Raw genomic sequence first — 20,264 nt, 5'->3', positions numbered from 1 at the left:
CAATTGAGCATGGCACTGATAAGGATGGGACTAAGCAACAGCCTCGGTGAAAGCCCTGACAGTTTTGTCTTTCAGGTTTCTTGAAGCTGCTACAGTAGATACCTCCCCCCCAAACACACACACACACACACGCGCACGTGCATACACACAACTAAGGGTGACAATGACCAGAGTCCATTTACATCTGCCTTCTTCATTTATTTATTTATTTGCAGGAGGAGTTGAAACAAATTTTAAGGGTGTTTTCATTTTTTTCCCCCTAAACATGAATCATTCAAGTAAAACCAACTTAACTATAGAAATGTAGCAAAGTAAGGGGAAAGAAGCACAACAACCCAAGAGGCAAAGGTTGGGGGAGGGGGGGGAGAAGAGGTGGGTGCAGTCCGCATATAACATATGCATAAATGCCATATGATTCACCTGCTCAGGACCGCCTCCCCAGAAGGCAAGCACAAGGACCCATTTTAAGAGGATGTTTTCCCCCCAAACATCCAAGAATGTTTCAACTTAAAGCTTAAGGTTAAAAAAAAAAAAACGAAAAGAAAAAACAAACCCCCACAAACCACCCAGCCATAACCACCTTCCTTAATCGATCATAGGAGTTTCTTTTCATTTTATAAAAAGATTAATAAAAAATATTGAAAAAATTATTTTCTCATCTTATATTTGTAAAGATAATAGAATTCAGAAGTTTCTTAGAAAACAGACCAGAAACTGCCATCCAGTTTCCACCCCTGTTGCTGAGAGGATCAGCAGGACTACAAAGTTTGGGATACTGGAGCTGCTGGTGGAGAATGGGATGCCCAGCCCAGAAGAAATCAGAAAATATTGGGGTGGGGGGGCATGTGGGGTGTGGTCAGCAGCCACGGGATACATGGCTGTGCAGAAAAGGGGAACACAAGGTGGTCAGAAAGGCCTTGAACTCCTCCTCGACATACAAAACCGATTTTTACAAAGATCCAAGCAGTTTGGTCCCAAACTGAGGTGAACACTTCAATGTTTATTCACATGCTTTGTTTTCTCTTTGAAGAATCAAAGTTGCCCAAATTAAATCTTTCTGCTATTATTACTACATATGCCTAAAAAAAAAAAAAAAAGAAAGAAGGGCTTTTAAAATCAGGATAAGGGAGAAGAGATTGAAAATCATCAAATTAGTCCTCTTAGCTCCAAATGAAAGTAAGAACAAAACTGTTGGTTTCTAATAGGGAACAAAGCAAAATCCAAGTATCGCTCTCCCCTCCCTACCCCAGCCCCCACCCCACACACCAACAACAAATGAGAAACACAGCTAAAGCCCAATGTGTTGTGTTCTGCTCAAGAGCCGGGCCTGACCCCAGGCTCCTCGGCCGGCCGCCTCTGTCCAGTGGGACGCAGCGCCAGGGATGCTTTCGGCTGTAGTAGGATTCTGTGCGGCTGGCTGGTGGGGGGCAGGGGTGGGATTTTTGCAATCTTGAGGCTCCTCTGTTTTGCTCCTCACCAGCCATCTTCCCAGCGCCCTCTCTCCCCTGGGCAGGGACTCCCATCAGAGTGGCCCCTACTCAGTTGTGGGCTGTAAATTGTCCTTCTCTTCTCGGTTCTCTGTCCCACTCTCGTCGTCTTCAATCTCCCCTTCCTCCCCACTAAACTTGTCGTGGGCCCATTTGGGGCTGGTGCTGGACTTCCGGAACATGAACCGGCCTCGACCCCGGGGGAAGGCTCCTCGGCCCCGGCCCCGGCTCACCCACTTCTCACTGCCTTCACCTTCACGGTCATCATGCTGAGAGAAAAGAAAACGGCCATCAATCCCAGAGTGAACAAGAGTAGCCAAAGCCCTCTTTTCATCCAAATGTGTCTTTCTCAAACCAGCCTTTTGCCCCACCCCACCTTTTGTTCCTTTTCTGTCCTCCTCCCGATCCCCCCCACTCCAAAAATGCTACTGTTTCAGATCCAAGAGAATATTCCATTGGGTGCCTTAGGAATTCTGAGGCAGTAGCCTGGGCATTACAATGATGATGAAACCTTCAATGAGCCCTGAAAGACCTTCACCTGCATTATCTCATTTAATCCTGACATCTACCCTCTATCATCATCATCACCCTCCACTCTGCATCCCAATCCTGCTCTGATGATCACACGAGAGAGAAGGGCTCCAACGAGAGACTCAGTGAGAATGCACTTTGAAAACTAGAAGTTGTTGTTACCTCAGCAGCACCATGCCTTCAAAAACTCTAAACCATCCCAAGTAGGAACTCAGGCTCCGGGGATCAACTCAGCGAGAGGGCCAGCTGCTTCCTGCCAGGGCTGCTCGTTCAACAGCCTAAACGCAGGAGGCCAACAATGCTCCGAACTTCAGGTGGCAGACGGGCACAGGGAGAAGGACTCAGATGGCCTTTACCTTCCCCCCGTAGCAGTGCCACTCCAGCACCTATCCTGGGCCCTGCCAACTTTTCCCTAAGATGCAGGTGCAAGGGCCCCCTAGGAGGCTCAGAGCAGCTCCCAGCTTCCCCAGAAAAGCAAAGGTAGCTGTGCAGTCGTCTACAAAACCCGAGTCCCAGCCGTGCAGCTGACGGTACAGACCCGTGCCAGCCCTTCTCGGGGGTGATGGAGTCTCAGTTTCAAGTTTATCTTGGTTACAACACCCAGAGTCCCATCTGCTTGGACCTGAGGAGCCCCAACCTCACGTGAGGGAGGGGGGAGGGAGGGAGACCCAGAAAGTGCCTGCCACCTAGGAGTGACCAACAGCTCAGACGAGAGAAGCCCCAGTGACTCATTCTGGAGGCAGAGCCCCTCCCTCAAAGAGATCCTGAGCTGTCTTTTCTATCTTGCACTAGGGAGTGACAGAGTGAACTGCGGACTCAGGGGAGGGCCATGACTCCATCCCTGGATGAAGGCTGGACGGCGGCCGAGGGGGGATTAGCTATCAGACAAGCTCACAGACTCAAAAGGCAGGGGAACCTTTCTCGCGCATCCTGGATTCATACAGCTCTGAGGCCAGGATACTGCCTCGCAGAACACTCCTCTGGCCAGCACCACGTGGGCCCACAAGTACACAGCCCCCCAGCACAGTCCGCCTGCACACACGTTTAATCACAGCTCGGGACAGACCAATGAAGCGTCGGTATCAGCCACGCTGTGTGCCAGAGGTGCTCTGGCCCTTCCTGGTTATCCCAGACACATACCAGGTAATACTTCTTGCTTTTGGGCGTGTACTCGGGGTCCCACTCCTCCTCCCGGTTTCTCTTTTGAAAATCGTTGTTGCTGTTGTTGTTGTTGTTACCAGAGTAGGAGCCTCTGCCCCAGCCTCTCCCTCTGGCTCGAAATTGCTGTGGCATAAATGGGGAAAAGGAACAAAGGACTGAGTCAGGAGTGGAGAAAAACCACTCCCTGCCTTCGGCTCAAATACTTTTCTGGCTCAGAACAGACAGCGGTCCTCTAGTCAATCTGCTGGTCAACTGGGTTCTAGCCGTTCCCTTTCTGCTCCGGTCTGTAGCCCAGGCAGAGGGACACATGGCACAAGGCCCTCCCTACAGACGCAGCAGCAGTCAAGCTAAGGGGGGAAATTCGGAGGTCAGAAGCCCCGAGAGGCTTTCTAGGTAAGGGATTATGAACAGAAAAATAACTAAAACCAGAAAGCTTGGGGAAGAGGGGTACAGATTCTGGGATGTAAAGCCTGGATTACTTGCAGCAAGGGCAACAAAACTAGTAATCTGGTAATCACATAACTAGAGTTGGGAGGAGCAGGGAGAGGGGGCAGGATCTTACGAAGGTCCCTCGAGCTCTGCCGCCTCTTTCACTTGGACCCACGAAGTCTTTGGTCCCTAGTCTTGACTTGTCAAAGCCCGTGGTGCTCTCTTCCCTCTCCTCCGTCTCTTCAGTGTACTCTTCCGCTTTATAGGAGTGGGATGACTGGGAGGAAGAGGAGGAGGACCTGGACCGATCTCGTGCTCTCCGGTGCTTCCTATGAAAACAGAAAAGCCAGGGATTTAAATCACTCGGCCCTAGAGGACAGCCCTTGGCTGGGACCTCACTGGTAAGGTGCACATGACAATCAGGAACATATCTGTGGTAAGAAGACACTGAAGACGAGTAACCTCAAAACTCGCCCCCACCTTACCCACCCAGGTACCCAGAGAGCTTCCTCTCAATTCTGTGAATCATGTTCAGTGACGCATCTATGTCTTAGCCTGTGATAAACGTGGGACATGCATAGCAAGAGGAACAGAACATGGCCCCGTATAATACACATGCACGAACTAGAAAGGCAGAAGGAAGCGAACACTGTATTGGGAGCCATGATGTACTGGGTACTGGGACAGAGGCTTTATAGAATACCATTTGTTTTATGCTTTACATTACTTTTATTTCTCATAGGAAGAACATGATCTGCCTAATGGGCCTGTTCTAAAGACTGAACCAACAACATGCTTAAACACTTTACAGTGACAGAGCAAGCATCCAGTAAATGGCAACCCTGATTATTCAGTAGTATTTCCCCATTTTATAGACAGAGGAGATTCAGGGTGAGAGAGCTGGGAAGAACCTGGGCTCAAACCTAGCTCTGATTATACCACTACTCCACATAGCACCTCTCACTGAGCTCAAACAGGGTGAGTTATTAAGCACAGGATCTAGCAAAACTCTTCCCAGAGTGATTTCCCGCCCTTCCCTTCATCTGAGAGAAATTAGACTAGAGCAAATGAGCTTACTACAATGAGTCACTGTCTATGTACCAGATGTGGGTGCTGGCCCAGCCATGTGTGAATGGAGCTTACTGGCGGCCTGTAAGGTGGCAGAAAGGCCAGGCTCCCAGGAGTAGAGGACGACTTATGGGGAGAAGCCGGCCAAGTGCCAGGAACCTCTCGCTGTCCGCCTCCATTATGCAAAGTATCCTGCCCCCTCTCCCACCACATTCCCCGACATTTAAGAAGCTCAAGAACTTAAATATTTAAATCCTAGCGGCTCTTTCTAGCATTTACTCCATAAACAGTAAAAGTCTAAGTTACTGTCATAGGATTTTTATAACTCAGACGTGTAACTCTAGACTCCTTTAAGTCAGTGCTATTTCAAAAGGTTTTAAAAAATAAGGCCCCAGATTTGAGTCCCAGCACCACCTTTTATTACTTGTGTGACCTTGGGTGAGCTGTCCTTCAGGCCTATGAGAAACAGTCCTTGTGAACTGAGGTGTAATGCAGAATGAGAACAACCATCTTGCTTCTTGCCCCAGTCACAGAATACTAGGATTTCAAAGGTCACACAGCAAGACAGAGCAAGAGGGAGGTGCTCCAGGGAAAGCAATCAGGATCCCAACCCAAACCCAACCCTGAAACGTTTGAGGGGCTCTACGTCCTCTCCACCAGGAGCAGCATCAAGGACTGCTGAACCACCACTTCCACTCTCTGCTGAGGATGATCAGGTCCCTTACCAACAGGCAGCCCTGGAAGCTGCCAGGGCTCCCCAGGCACAAGTAACAAGGTGGAGCGGGAGACAAAGTAGAACACAACATCTGGGTTTTGATGTCAGCTGACAATTTTGTCATCTTAGACAAATCATTATGAGCTTAGCTTATCTTTCAAAATGGGTACCACACCAAGTGTCCAACTTATCTCAAAGGACTGTTGTTATCAGAAAATGGATATGAAAATGCTTGCCGGCTAAAGTTCACTAACAGCAAAAGTGGTATTGCTTCATATGGGAAAGTGTAGGACTTCAACTCTTCTATGTTTAATGAGACATGATTGAAAAGTCATGGGACTTTCACAGATGTAAATAGAAACGACAGGACCTTGTCATGAATGCTGCCCTATGAAGTTCAACAATGCTACCTTTGTTTAAAGAGTATTTGGAACACCTCACTTGGAAGTGTCTGCGTAACTAGTTCTTAAAAGGCATTTAAGATCAACAATCTTGTCCTATCTAGTTTCACTCTTATTTCTTTGACAAAACAATGTCATTAACCAGCCAACAACTTTGAGCCATTTCTAAAACATAACCTCCCCGTGAAGATTTGTGATGAAAAAGAACATATCAAAGAAAATATCCAACACAACCCAAAAGGAATTCCCAAGTGATTTTCCACTCTGTCCCTAAAGCCAAATTAAATGCCTGTCTCCCAGGAGGCCTTCTTTGGACAAGGATCACACCTACTTTGATGCAGAAGTTCTGTTTTCAGCCAGGGACCTTACTTGACAGTTACATGGTATAAAAGAAGAAACTGCTATCATTCCTAACCCTGAACTTCTCTGGCCTAGAAGGTCTGGTATACAGCCCAGAAGGAGCAGACAAGACACCCCACTCAGGAGTCTGAAGGAGGTAACAGGGGCTTACGTACTTCTGCTTCTTTGATCCTTTATGAGTTTTCTCTGTTTTCTCAGCTGATCTTTCCCTCGAGTGGCTTGAGTCTCTGGAATCCACTGATTCTCTTGATTTACCTCGTTTAAGATCTCTCTCCTTATGTTTTTTACGACGTTCAATATCAAGGCGGAGATCAACAGGATCATCTTTGTATTTTCCCTCAGCCTGCAAAAAGAGAAATCAAAATTAAGGTTTTTGGGATTCGGGGCTGTCAACTCAACCACCCCACAAACTGTGGTTTCTACTCCAATGGAGTGGTGCAGAGGAAGCACTGGGAGTGTGAGGCACCTCACCCAAGCTTGGAGGGATACAGAAGTCCCTTCCTGAGGGTCCCTCACAGAACCCAAACCAGTTCTCTAAGATGACGATGACTGCCTTCTGAAAATGCTAGACACTGATCTCCTTGTTTGTTTCCTCTGTGGCCCAGTAATAACTCTGGCTAGCCTACACACTGAGTAGGCCAAAATCAGCATTCGAAGGTGTCCGGTTAGGCTGGCTCAGGCCTAGTCACCACCAAGCGTGGAAACGCTGGTGTCGTGTCATCCTTTCCTACCTACACTGTGGCAGCCACCGTGGGTTTATCCTCTCCTTGGAATGAGCTCTGAGTGCAGAACCCAACAACAGGACTGTGGGACACCAGCAGACTTCCAAAACGCTTAGTTACAGTGAGCAACTGCTTTAGAGAAGGAATATCAAAAACCACAATGGAGAATTCACAAAGTGGCAATACCAGGTCAAAATTTAGTTTAAAAAGGGAAAAAGCAGCAGCAAAAAAGGAAAGCAAACTCTTTCTTTGCTGACTTCCTTATTAAGTCGAACCCCTCAGGGCATGTGTGTGGCAGAGCAGCGGCGCTGTGTGCCCCAAACCAGGGCAAGGGCTTTCGACAGCTCTGGGGACACTCAGAGCACAGAGGGCCAGGCGGATTCAGGGACATTAAGCACTAGGACTTGCCTCATGGGAAGTAAAACCTCTCTAAAAGAGGAAGGAATGGGCAGTTCACTCCACATTAACATCTCATACAAACTACTAAACTTTTTGTTGAAATAAAGTCTAAGAAGATTTATTTTTATCCTGTTCATTTCTGAGAGGGAATGGGGCCTCTGTACCCTCCAAACACCCAAAAAGGCAGCTGCTGCTCCCTGAGGCCGTGCACCCACAGCACCTCTATGGAGTGGGCCTGAGAGGCCTAAAGGGCGCGCGCTCGTCTGCTGTCTCAAAGCCTTTCACAGGGTCAGTGCCAAGCTGGTGGGTACAGGGAGAAAAACAAAAGGGGGCTGGGAGAGGAGAGAGACTGTACAGAGGGCCTCTCGTCACATTTGACTATGGAGACAAGTTTGTTCGGAAGAACGGAAGATGAGTATCTTTTGAAAAGGTTTCAGCAGCACTGGAAGAGCCATCTTTAATTTTAAATTTCAACTGTATATGTGAATGAAGGTCCATAAATACTAAGAGACTTAAAAAAAACCCAAATGTATTATTTCATAGTAAAAGACTGCATACAAGCTTTAACCTCTTCGTAACTCTGTTTGCGTGCACATCATTGCAAATGTAGCTGGGCTATCAAAATAATGTTTAGCTTTAAAGTAACAGTAACTGACAGATGATAAATACGGTACAATGTTAGAAAAAAAACTGGACTAGCTGTTTAAAACAGTCTACCATGTTAAGATATGAATATTTCACTCTCCTCTGACATGCATGTCTTTTTGAAATCATGGTTGGAAATAGTGCATGTAATATAGTTGATTTGATAATACTTACAAGCAGAAAAATATCACAAAAAGTTTCTTCTCTCATCATGGGCACTTGTTCCAAAACTCCTCTCTTTTTTTTCTCAAGCTCACCTCAATAGACTTTGGGGTCATTTACCATATTCTAACCACTTCACAAAGGTTGTTGATACATTTAATAAAAATTAACCCTTTGTAGTTCATTTTTAGAATTATGCCCATCCTTAAAAGAAAAACACAAACTTAAGTAGAGAGTAATTTAAACAAACACATTTCTCTCAAGTTCATGCCCAACGCACTCATTTTGTTGGAATTACGATCAAAGCAACAGTTCACCTTGTAGCCAGGTTCCCGTGGACTTTTCATTTCATCATGAGCCAAACCATGTTTTCTGAATGTACTGGGAGAAATGTCTATCCTCCTAAAAATTGAAAACAGAAAAATTGTTTAATATCCCCATAATGTGAATATACTACTGGTAATACTTTAGTTCCTCAGCTAAGTAACAGAATCCTTTTAATTATGTTTCTTAACTTACATATATATGTTACTTACATTCTTTGCCTATGTATTTATACTCTCCCATAGGTAGGTGTGCGTGTGCGCATGCGCACACGCGCACACATCCCAACCTCTCCAACTCAAACCGAACTTCTTATTCCTTCCCAGTACTGTTACAGCCAGGAAGAAAGGTTCACCTACACCCACGCCTATAACCTCAAGTTCACATCAAGATGATCCATGCCCTGCTAACCTCAAAGAGCAGTTCTCGTCTTGGGAATAAGAATATAATAGCCCATTATTTACCTATGACATTAGGTCTAGATGAGAAAACCAGCTGGCATATGCACACATCCCAAAGACCCCAGACCCAAGACTGTTGGAGAAACATGGTTCTCTTCCCTGCTGCAACAGAGCTGACTAGTAAGAAATTAAAGCTGCACTCAAGTTTGTTTCTAGACAAAGCCCCTATTTACTGAATATGCTCCCACAACCGAATGTGACAGTCTTTAAACCTGCTGGGCTTTTAAACCCTTTGACATAATCGTACAAGCTCTGCCACCCACTGGAAATTCTTCCAGAAGAACTGCTCCATGGAACACATGCGTTCCATGTATCAGTTTTGCGTTCCATATATCAGTTTTGGAAAAAAACTTAACATTTACTCCACCTGTGGAAAGTTCACAGTGGTCTCAGGTTACCATTTGCCAGCTCCCAAGAATATAAGGATTCATCTGTATCAAAAGGCTGGTCTTCCTCAGGCCCAAAGTGAGAAACTATAGTCATAAAGGCATGCCCTTTCCACTCAAACTACAAACTCCTACTGCTATCCTAGCGTCTGGAGAACGTTTACCCTAAACTCTGCTGCTAAGGCACCCACCTAACGTTGACAAGAACAAGACAAGTTTATTATCTGATGAGCAAGCTTTTATGGCCACCTCCACTGTAAGGCCAAAGTCCTCACCTGTGTATCTCTGGGCTTTTCTTGTTTTTAGCTGCCTCCTGCTCAGTTCCTCTCTTTAGGTATTTAGTAAAGCGCTCATGCAATGTCATTCCTGAGGACCCAAAGTGATGCTCTGTGGCAATTCAAAGAAAAACACATTATGATCCCAAAGGCAGACACAATATTCAACTCTTCCACATGAACCTGCAGCCACAAAGATGTGACTCAAGTAGTCAAATCCATGTAACAGACACACTGAAAAGAGGAAGGAAAAACAACTGGCTCAGACACAATCCAGTGTTGGCCACTGGATTTCCACAGTCACTCCCTTGTCTTAGGATGTGGATATGCGGAAACCTAGAGCTCACTTCTCTGTGAATCACAGCACCAACTCCCACTGCAGTTTAAGTTTTAGGCAGAATCTGTATCTGGCCCAACCCAGCTGCTGTATCACTTCTCTCTACCACTCCCCAACCTGCACACCTGTCTGCCCAGGACATGGTAGAATAACGTGAAGAAATTCACACCACAAGGTCTCTGAGAGACCTCTAGCGGCTTCCATCTGCTAGACAGGAAAAATGAGGTGCTGGAAAAGCCATTTTTCATACTTCTTTGAGCATTTTAAACTTTACGTGAAGGATATTACCTATTCTCATGATCACAGGTTACTAGCACTTAGTCTTCAACTCTGTAATTAAAAAATGGAAACTCCTCCTTGGAAGGAATTTCCTTCAAGGAGTCCCTAGCTTCAAAGGCCCTTTTGATGAGATAAAGGGCCCCGAAAGGCTCCCTTATGCACCCACTCATCCTGCTTGTAGCAGAGGAAGCGAAGCACGCAGAAAGGGAGCCCGCAGCAGGCTGGGGTCTGCACTCACCTTTCACATGGTGAACAATGGTCACTATATGCTGGGCAAACAGTTCAGAGGGGCTCCGCTGAGACTGAGCTGACTGTATGTGCTGGAAAATGGAACGGAATTCCTGTTCCTTTTTGTTGCTATGGACTAGATCCCGACAAAGCTTGCGTTCCTGAGCCAATAAGCCACTGGGTCTGGAAAGGAAACACAGGAAGGCCCAGTGTAACAAGATATACAGAAAGTCAAAACATTTAAACCCTAAGAAGGCAATGCTTTTTTCAAAACCCAAGAGTTTTAAATTTATCCACAAAGTTGCTTTTTGCTTCCCACCCAAGTTCAAAGTAACCTCAATGGACCATAATGACGGATAAGGGCATCCAAAATCTCTCTCTCCCCTTTTCTCACTGGGAGTCCTTAACAGGAACAAATGGGCAGGGTGAAGTACTGACCCTCAGTGACTCTGTTTTTGGAGTCACTGCAGTTTTAACACACACAACAAATGAAAAGTATTTTAAAAGATCAACTAGGTTGGCCAGCCAGGACCACTCAGTGAAGTGGGAGGTGGCTGGAATGCTGCTCAGGTGGACTTCCCACTGGCAGTGCGGTTTTTACCCCAGGTACAAAACACAGCCTGGGCCTCGCCACTCTCCTCAAGTTTGGCCATGCACCCCTCCCCCCAGCCCCAACTTTAAAATTGCTACATTAGTTGATGGGTGTCTGTAATAATAGACTTTGGTAACCTAGCTAAGAATGGAAAAGTGGATTCTGGATGGCTCCACAGACAAAATCATCTTAAGCACATTTAAGGGAAAAGATGGGATGATAGGGGATAGGGGGTGGGGTAATGGATAGAGGTCAAGAAGAGAGGAGACCCAACACCCAGAAAACCAGTCACTGAAGACTGAAAGATGCTTTACCACCCCTGTGATACTGCCCCCAACATATAACTGCTCAGTGACACACTCTTCTCCACTGAAAACAGGTGGACATATCAGCACTGAAACTTGGACAGCAGGGGAAATACACGAGGGGCCTGTCCTGGTTCCCGAACAACCTCAGGGGGAGGGGTTAGGAGATGCCCCTTAGACCACTAAAGCCCTGAAGTTCAAGGACTACATCTCACCTTGCAAGGTCCTCATCAAAAGAGTCCATCCGGACATTGACCTGGGCCTCTCGGGTAATGGAAAAGGAAGACTTCCCTGTGGAAAAGTCTCCTTTGGCTCCTAGCTTCTCTCGGCTCTCCGAGGTCTTCCTCGGGGGAGGTGATGAGCTTTTCTCTTGGACTGCTTTGTAAGCGGTCACTCGGAAATTCTTTTCAGGCACAAACCCCCTGTGCCCACTTTCGGTTCTCTTGGACCCTCCCCGATCCTCCTTCTTGGATCTCTCTGAGAAAGATTCCTCCTCCAGCTCCTCTGTTTTCCTCTGCTTTTCCTTCCCTGGAGGTGCATAAACCAGGCCCTCCCATTTGCCTGACTTCTCCTCCTCCTGGTTTTTGTTTGCACCTGCTAGAGCTTTTGACATAAATTTGGGTTCATCATCAAACTCCGATTCCTTCCTTCCCTTAGCTTTGTCCTTATCTTGATCATCCATGTCCTCCTTATGGAAGTCAGCCATCTTCTTCTCAAAGTCATCTCGAAGCTTATACCTTTTGGGAGACTGGCTACCCCGAAAAGACTTCTCGGTATCAGTTTTGGGAGCAAATGGATCAGATTTCATTTTTGCATCACCCAAGCCTGTGTCAGAGAAGCTCCCTTTCTCTTTCATTTTCTCTTTATCGGTATTTGTTTGTTTCTGTTCCTTATCTTTTCCATTCTCTGTCTTCTGCTCATCTAGGTACCTAGTTATAAAAACACAAGGGAGACACAAAAGAGGCCCTTTAAGCAACCTGATCTAAAACAGCACCATCTGGTCTTGTGTTTTTGATTCTTTGAACAAACATGTCTTGTGGATTCCAGTGTTACCAAAGACTTTCTACTTGGTTACTTTCTTATAGTAATTTCTGAAAAGTGGCCTTTCACAGATCTATGAACTTGGATGCCATTTAAGCGAAAAATACCCGGTCCATGGAGTTGTGTCTTACAAGAGCAATCAAAAAGAAAACAGCAAAGGTAATTTTTAGGATACTAAAAACAAAACCTACTTACCTGTAAGTGGTCTAGGAAAAAAAAAATTAAGGTCTTATCCAACCTTCACTCAGTCATTTAAAATCTGCTTTCAGCAAAGTTAACATAGAATGTTCAACCTTGGACTGTTTTGCTTTTATACAACTCACATTTGGAAATACAAGTCTCAAAAGAGACTTCATGTTTGCTTCAAGTCACCTAGGAGATCTAAATATGAAATATACTGTGAACACAAATAAAAACAAAATACAAGTTAATTGGGGGAAGGGGGCAGAAACCATCCTACTCGTTCTTATGGAAAAGCAGAGCTCGTGCCCGAGTCTCCTAATGAGACTCCCAGTCCTGGCAAGGAACCACACTTAACTTTAAAGCAGAGTCACTGAAGGCTGTAAAGTTTGTACCATTAATGAAGAAAATCTAATCAAGTTGTAGTGGCATTACTATGGCAAAGACGACTCAAAGGACAGCAGGGCATCAAAGAATATGCTAATAAGAAAGGGGACATGGTGGGGAGGGGTGGAACCACCTGCCCAGTAAGTCCCTCTTGACAACCTGGTCCCAATACAACTTCCCTATTACTTACTCTGGCATCCCAATCCATCCAACCACACAAACAAAGATTCAGGTTCCAACTCACCATGTCCCCCAGAGCAGAAAGACAGAAGCACGGTCACGTCCTCTCCTAACATGCAGCTGGTTGGCTTCTACTGGGACACACACCCACCTTGTGATTTTAAAAAGGGCTTCCTGGACTAAGCCTCAGGCTTTCCCATCTGCCCAGTCTCCTCAACTGGAGCGTGTGAGGATACGAGGTGTAGCTCTTCACCATGATGGGCTGATGCAGACTGATCACAGTAGATGGTGGGTCCTACAGGGTCTAACAGCTCCAATGGCCATTCATTTTGGCAAAGACCTTATTTTTTTGATAGCTGACCCACAAATCTCTACTGTTCTCTAGCTTACATTGGTAGAATCCAAGGCAAATTTTAAATGTGAAAACATCATTGTAGAGCAGTCTAAAGCAACTTTATGCTGCAATACAAACTCAGAAAGGTAGGAAAGCTAGAGTTAAGCTAAAGGTTTCCTTGGGTGGTGCTTTTCAAATTTGCTAACGCAAAGTTTAGGAAACAGGGATTACCTTATTACCACCAATCAGAGCTCTGAGATCACATTACAATTAAACTGCCAGCTGGTGAGCTAAAAACACACCCAGGGAGGGTAAACAAGATACTTGCCTCTTTGTATAGGCTGCTCCTCCTGGGGTGGCAGCCTCCTCCTTCTGAGACGAGCTATACGTGGAGCCAGTGGCCGGTGGACTCTTACCCACAGGGCTCTTTTTGGATGGACTCAAGGACCCAGAGCCATGATCGAATGGACCTTGGTGTGTCCCAGCCTGGTACCCAGCACCACTCGGCAGAGTTGAGCCCATCTGGGATGTGCTGGAAAGTGGAGGGCTAGGTTTTGGCACAGGGCTAGGACGGGGTGAGCGCCGCCTCACCACCACAGACTGGAGTGGGCTTTTGAGAGCTGGGCTTCGCTCCCGGGGGCTCAACTCAGAAACTGCAGAGGCCCGTGATGCAGAACCAGCACTATATGTGGTGGCATCTGGCCATGGTTTTGAGCTGTCAGATGCTTTTGTATCTTGAGAGGTGCCTCCAGAGAACGTCTGCTCCTTGGCCTCGTCTCCTTGGTTATCCCCGGCAGCCTGAGATGGCCGGCTATCCTTGGAAGAAGACTTTTTCTCCTTTGCAGACTTGCGCTTAGATTCCACTCGGCTGTGGTTGGAGGAAGAACGAGAGGATGAGGAGCGCCTTGACCTGTCAGAGGAAGACTTATCGGAGTTTCTAGAATGGCTCCTGGATCTCGGTGAAGGGGACCTTCTCTTTGGGGACCGGGATCGGGAGCGGCCCCGACGAGGACTGTATGCCTGCCGGTAATTCTGCCAGTTGGAGCGGTAGTTTCCATAGCCACCTCGGTTATACTGGCCCCACGGATAAAAGCCTCTGTTGCGCCCACGGAAATAATAGGGCCTTCTATAGCCTCTGTTGTGACCTCGGAAATCCCGATTCTGATATACTCTTGGGTGATTTCTCTCTCTGTTATGAGCTGGAGAATACGATCTGGAACGAGACCTAGAACTGAAAAGGGGAATGGGGGAAATAATTTGAATTTTTGACACAAGCCTTTTTATTTAAGAAATACCTGCCAATGAAGATTAACAGTTTGAAATCTTGTTCTTATGTATTTTATTGTTTTGTTCTCAAAGAAACAAACATTTAATCCCACTGCTGACCCACATTAAGTACAAATAATATAGATAAGAATCACCTTCACAAATGACCCACTGAGATTGCTTCATTAATACTGTAGTGCATTTTAAACAGAAATGTATTTCTACAGTGACTAAAAAATCATCAAATGTTCTTAATGTAGTAACTAAACACAACCATTTTAATTAGAGTTTAACATGGGATTTTACAGGTCCCTACGTCACTGGAAGTCAGGAAGAATACAAGCTCGGGGTCGCAGACTTAGGTGCAGACTATGCAGGTCCTTTGGCCCCTACACTGGTATAACATTTTACTCCTCATCCCATTCAGCCCTCTCTGTCTGGCAGGTACTTTCTTAGATTCCACTAAGACCTGGGATTGTAAATACATAGTCCCAAGCAAAGAACACTTAAACAGGAATTTGCCAAAGCTCAGAAGAATTCACTGAAATCAGGTCAGCAAAAAATATAAATATAATGGTTTTTTTTACTGAGGACCTGGAAATGGTCTCACTACTCAGGTCAAGTTTCTCTTGTTGAACTACAAGATCCTACCTGGGTGCCACAAGAGGGCACCATCTGATCATAAGACACCCAAGGACACAGGTTAACCAAAGAAAACTCCAAAATGAGCCCTCTTCCCGCATCACCACCCACATTTCTTTCAAGCCAACCTAAAGCCCAGCGTTGTGTTCTTCTTCATTCAACAGCATGGAACTCTAATTGAGCAAAGGCACATTTCCAGAACCACGGGGATTCAACAGTGACCTAACTTTGTAAAAATTACATGTTTATGAATGCTAGGCTTGTCGATGACAGGGAGCTTTGTTTCTAACAAAAAGCCAAAAACTGTTATCTGTTGGTATAAAAATCCACTGGGGTCCTTGGATACCTGATGTGCCTTGTCAACTAAGATACAGATCATTCACATTAACCACTACTCCTGAGTAGTTACATAAAAATATGTAAAATTATTAGAAAAGTCTTTCCAAAAATATTTTCTTCAGATATAGTAGAATAAAAACCCTTTGGTTCATCAACAGAACTTTTCATATTAGACCTAACTAGGAACAGATACATTTTGCTTGCTTGTTTTATAAGTAACTCCATTTAGCAAATGTGACAGGTCTTAACTAAACAATGGTGCTTTTAAAAAGAAACTTACATTTAATTTAATCTAAAGAAGATAAAGTAAAATTGGTCTTCCCCTCCTTACTACCCATGGGGTTCAGGTTCTTTATCTACCCCAAGAACAGTAGTGACTGGCAAAAATGCATCATATTGCTGGTTGTTAACGGTTGCTATTTAAGTACAATTAAAAAACAAAAACAAAAACTTACCTTCCAAACTTTTCATTCGAAAACAGTAACAATATAAGAAAAGAAGGAAGAGGCAGATGCAGGCTATGAAACTGAACATGACCCGATTAAATGGCTATACTTGAGGGAGGTGATGCACCACCAGCACTAAGGAGGGTTTAATTCATGTTCCCATCCTCAGAGGCTACTGCTGCTTCTGTCACCAATTACTAGTGAGGGCCCTGTGGCATACTGCATCCAAAACCCGCAGTCATTGCACAGATGCAGGAGCATGAGTCTCTGCAGATTGCAAATGAAGTTATTTACGAGAAGGCACTTAAAAGGATACAGTCTGTGAAATACAAGGAAACAATCAATTTTCTCCAATTCTGTAGAACTCAGCAGTTAAGTTAATTTAAAAGCATGGTTTCTCAAACTCTCTGGATAGTATACTTTCCTTGTAGGAGAAGGAAAACAAAAGAAAAAAAAAATCATGGAACAGATAAGCCAGAAATAAAAACTGAACATCCAGTGGCAAATTTATCTGTTTCTAAAAAACAGAGATGTCAGACTAGAATCGAGTATAAAAACATGTTTTCTGTGGAGAAATTCCTCCAAAGTAACAATCTTCTCAGTATAAGATAGCACATAAAGTGGCTCTAGACCTACCCCAGCACATATTGCCCAAGGTATTTTTCCCTCATTTTCCAAGTCAATGACCATGCCAAATAATCTGTAGAGTAAGGAGAAGAGATCTGTCTAGATAGATCTGCCCAGAATCCCAGTTATCACAGATACTTCATAGCTGGTTAGCATTTTTCACTTTGGTTTGTGTCAGTTCAATTTTGTCACTCAGTTTTGGTTGTATAGCTTGTTTTTGAGCCAATTACTTAATTTCCATTTACTCGATTAAGTTTTCAAGTGTTACCTTTCAGAACCAACTGAGCTAAACTGAAATTTAAATGGCCCAAATCCAAAGACTCTGGGTGCAAGGCAGGAATTACTAAAAGTCGCTGCTCAATCCCATATCTTGATAGCAACTTCCTAAGGTAGATATAAATATACTTAGTGGCTTTCCCTCTTCTTTTTTCAGAGAGGTGAAAGGTGGGATAGAATTTTACTTAAAATGGACTCTCACACAATTGGGCAATAACCTCTATCTAGCCTAATGCTTGAACTAAGTTTGGTATAAAAATGCATGCCCAAAAAACAAAGAGGAGAGGAAAGGCTAGGACTCATTACCCAAAAGGTGTAATGTTATCTTTAAAAATAAAAAAAAAATCTAGTGTTTCTTTTGTTTGAGGAAGAGACTCACTATATTCTACATTATCAGAATCATTAATATTTATGGACGCCAACTTTTTAATTCACCCTCTGGTCTGAAATTACTTTTCAGGCAGGTCTCTTACAGATCCATTTAAAAATTAACTTGTTCTCATCACTTCTTGGCCTTTTGGCTAAGATCAAGTGAAGAATTAACTTGTTGGGAGGGAAAAAAAAAAAATTCCACCAACCATCTATTTACGACATTTTAGGAATACTACAGGGCTATGGGAATAAAGAATGCAGCTTAATTAACTACTTTTCCTGAGGTTTATTTTAAATTTCATAATCAGTTCATTTAACAAAAGAATTCTAAATACTCGTGTGAAATAAAGAGTAGGGGGGGTTCCAAGTGGTGAGACTGAGAAATTACCTCCTTGCCTGGTGCAATTCTGACAAAAAGAACAAAACTGTGCACATTATCCCCCGTTTGGTAGTTAAATACATCGACATTCACGTGTAGAAACTTGTATATACTAAAAGGTTCTCGTCTACTCACAAAAGAAAATTAAAACAGTTTTAAAGAATGAAAAACCCAACTCCCAACACATCAAAAGAGAAAAGGCGCTGGAGGGTTAGCATCCTATTTTAAGACATAACTGAAATAGGGAAATCCACCTAAAGATGTGAATACTGACTGAATTAAAGAACACTGGCAATAAAATCAAAAGAATTCCTTGTTCACTTAGGCACAGTGATGTCTCCAAGAGTGATTTTCGGATAGCTTTGCTGTGGTTTACTAGACAGACACCATCTGTTAGTAACTGGCACATCAGGTGAACGTTTACAAATGATTCCCGTTAAGTTTTTATGGTTTAATTATGTCAGAGTTAATAAGGCTTCTCTCCTCACAATGTCGGTCATACTATTAATCATCCTAGCTATCCTTTCTTTGCCGAGGATGCATATAAACTTTGGTCCAAAGCCTCCAAAAATACTCCAGGGAAAAACAATCAGGTGTAGAGATTTGAAGCAAGCAGTTCAAATAAAAAAAAATGCTCTTTCATCCAAAGTAGATAAGTAACAGCACATACTGGCAGAGGAGAAAAGCAATTAGGCAAACAGCATGGCAATCAAAGGTGATTTGGATTCGCAGCATTTCAAGACACCTGTAATATCTTACAGCCCAACCCTCCGCCTTAAGCCAACCCACTCCAACTGACACTCACAGAAAGAGTCTAGCAAAAGCTCTTCAGAGACCCACGATGACCGATGCAATGGTTATCCTGATACACAATCACATCCCCTTACCTCAGCCTGCGCTTCCTTGAACGAGAGACAGATCGACTTCGGGACCGAGACTTCGAAAATGAACGAGAACGAGATCTTGATGCAGATCTTGAGCGAGAAGAGCGAGATCCAGACTTGGATTTGTTTGTTTTTGACATCTCTGAAGAGGTCACTTTTCAATTACACCTAAAGTAATAAAACAAATTCAAACAAATGAGGGAATACCTTTGCAAACTTCAACTTGTCTGGACACTTAGAAACAAAAACCACACACACACACACACACACACACACACACAAAACGCACACACACAGATAAAATGACTGATTAAAAACACTCTGCCCTGTTACCAAGAGGAATTTCTATGTTAATCATACTTCAATTAAAAAAAAATTTTTTTTAGGGGCACCTGGCTGGCTCAGTTGGTAGAACATGCAACTCTTGATCTCAGAGTTGTGAGTTTTGAGTCCCATGTTAGGCATGGAGCTTACAAACAAACAAACTATTTTTAAAGGAGGGATTTCTAAGCAGTACAGTTCCAAACAGTCCAAGACACAGCAGCAAATGGGAAATCTGACCTGTAGCCCTGATTTGGGAACACAATGAAACACTAACAAAAGTGAGGGGAACTACCAATGATTTGGTGCATACCATCTTTTTTCAATAAACAAGTTTTTCAGACTAAGTCAGCTGTTAAAAGTATTAGTACTGTGAGACAGGTTTCCCAATTCTAAGAAAGGAAACTATGCAATGGTATCTTGGTTACTGAGTATTAACATCTGGCCATTTTCTACTCCCTGGGCTTTAAAGTCATGAGGCAAATCCTTAATATTTAATTCCAAGGAAGATTTAAAAAGCGTGACAGAACAACAAATGGGGCTGGGAAAACTGGACAGCTACATGCAAAAGAATGAAACTGGTAACTTTCTTACACCACACACAAAAATAAACTCAAAATGGATTAAGGACCTAAATGTGAGACCTGAAACCATAAAAATCCTAGAAGAGAGCACAGGCAGTAATTTCTTTGACATTGGCTATAGCAACATTTTTCTAGATAAACCTCCTGAGGCAAGGGAAACAAAAGCAAAAATAAACTGTTGGGACTACATCAAAATAAAAAGCTTCTGCACAGTGAAGGAAACACAATCAATAAAACAAAAGACAACCTATGGAATGGGAGAAGATATTTGCAAATAATGTATGTGATAAGGAGTTGGTATCCAAAATACATGAAGAACTCCTACAACTCCACACACACACACACACACACACACACACACACACACACACAAAACCATTAAAACATGGGCAGAAGACACGGACATTTCTCCAAAGACATACAGATGGCCAACAGACAAGAGGAAAAGAGCTCAACATCACTCATCATCAGGGAAATGCAAATCAAAAACCACAGTGAGGTATCACCTCACACCTGTCAGAATGGCTAAAATCAAAAACACTAGAAACAACAAGGGTAGGTGAGGATGTGGAGAAAAAGGAACCCTCCTGTGCTGTGGTGGGAATGCAAGCTGGTGCAGCCACTGTGGAAAACAGTACGGAGGTTCCTCAAAAAATTAAAAATAGAATTACCATATGATCCAGGAATTCCACTACTGGATACTTACCCAAAGAATATGAAAATGCTAATTCAAAAAGAC

General features: G+C 44.0%; 1 protein-coding gene across 1 annotated transcript in view; it reads right to left on the bottom strand.

The window, feature by feature from the left end:
* Window positions 1-207: 207 nt before the first annotated feature.
* THRAP3 (thyroid hormone receptor associated protein 3) overlaps window positions 208-20,264 on the bottom strand; it is a 72,568-nt gene continuing 52,511 nt past the window's right edge. The window contains exons 3-12 of the mRNA XM_021684210.2: window positions 18,624-18,788; window positions 13,718-14,620; window positions 11,483-12,196; window positions 10,381-10,553; window positions 9,527-9,638; window positions 8,398-8,482; window positions 6,308-6,495; window positions 3,742-3,937; window positions 3,159-3,302; window positions 208-1,756 (exon numbers count right to left, since the gene is read on the bottom strand). Coding sequence (XP_021539885.1) covers window positions 1,535-1,756; window positions 3,159-3,302; window positions 3,742-3,937; window positions 6,308-6,495; window positions 8,398-8,482; window positions 9,527-9,638; window positions 10,381-10,553; window positions 11,483-12,196; window positions 13,718-14,620; window positions 18,624-18,760 — 2,874 coding nt within the window. The 5' untranslated portion in view covers window positions 18,761-18,788 and the 3' untranslated portion in view covers window positions 208-1,534. The remainder of the gene's footprint in view (window positions 1,757-3,158; window positions 3,303-3,741; window positions 3,938-6,307; window positions 6,496-8,397; window positions 8,483-9,526; window positions 9,639-10,380; window positions 10,554-11,482; window positions 12,197-13,717; window positions 14,621-18,623; window positions 18,789-20,264) is intronic.

Source organism: Neomonachus schauinslandi, chromosome 4 (assembly GCF_002201575.2).
Source record: "Neomonachus schauinslandi chromosome 4, ASM220157v2, whole genome shotgun sequence".
Lineage (NCBI taxonomy): Eukaryota > Metazoa > Chordata > Mammalia > Carnivora > Phocidae > Neomonachus > Neomonachus schauinslandi.
Note: the sequence above shows the minus strand (reverse complement) of the source record. Positions and strands in the feature narration are given on the sequence as shown.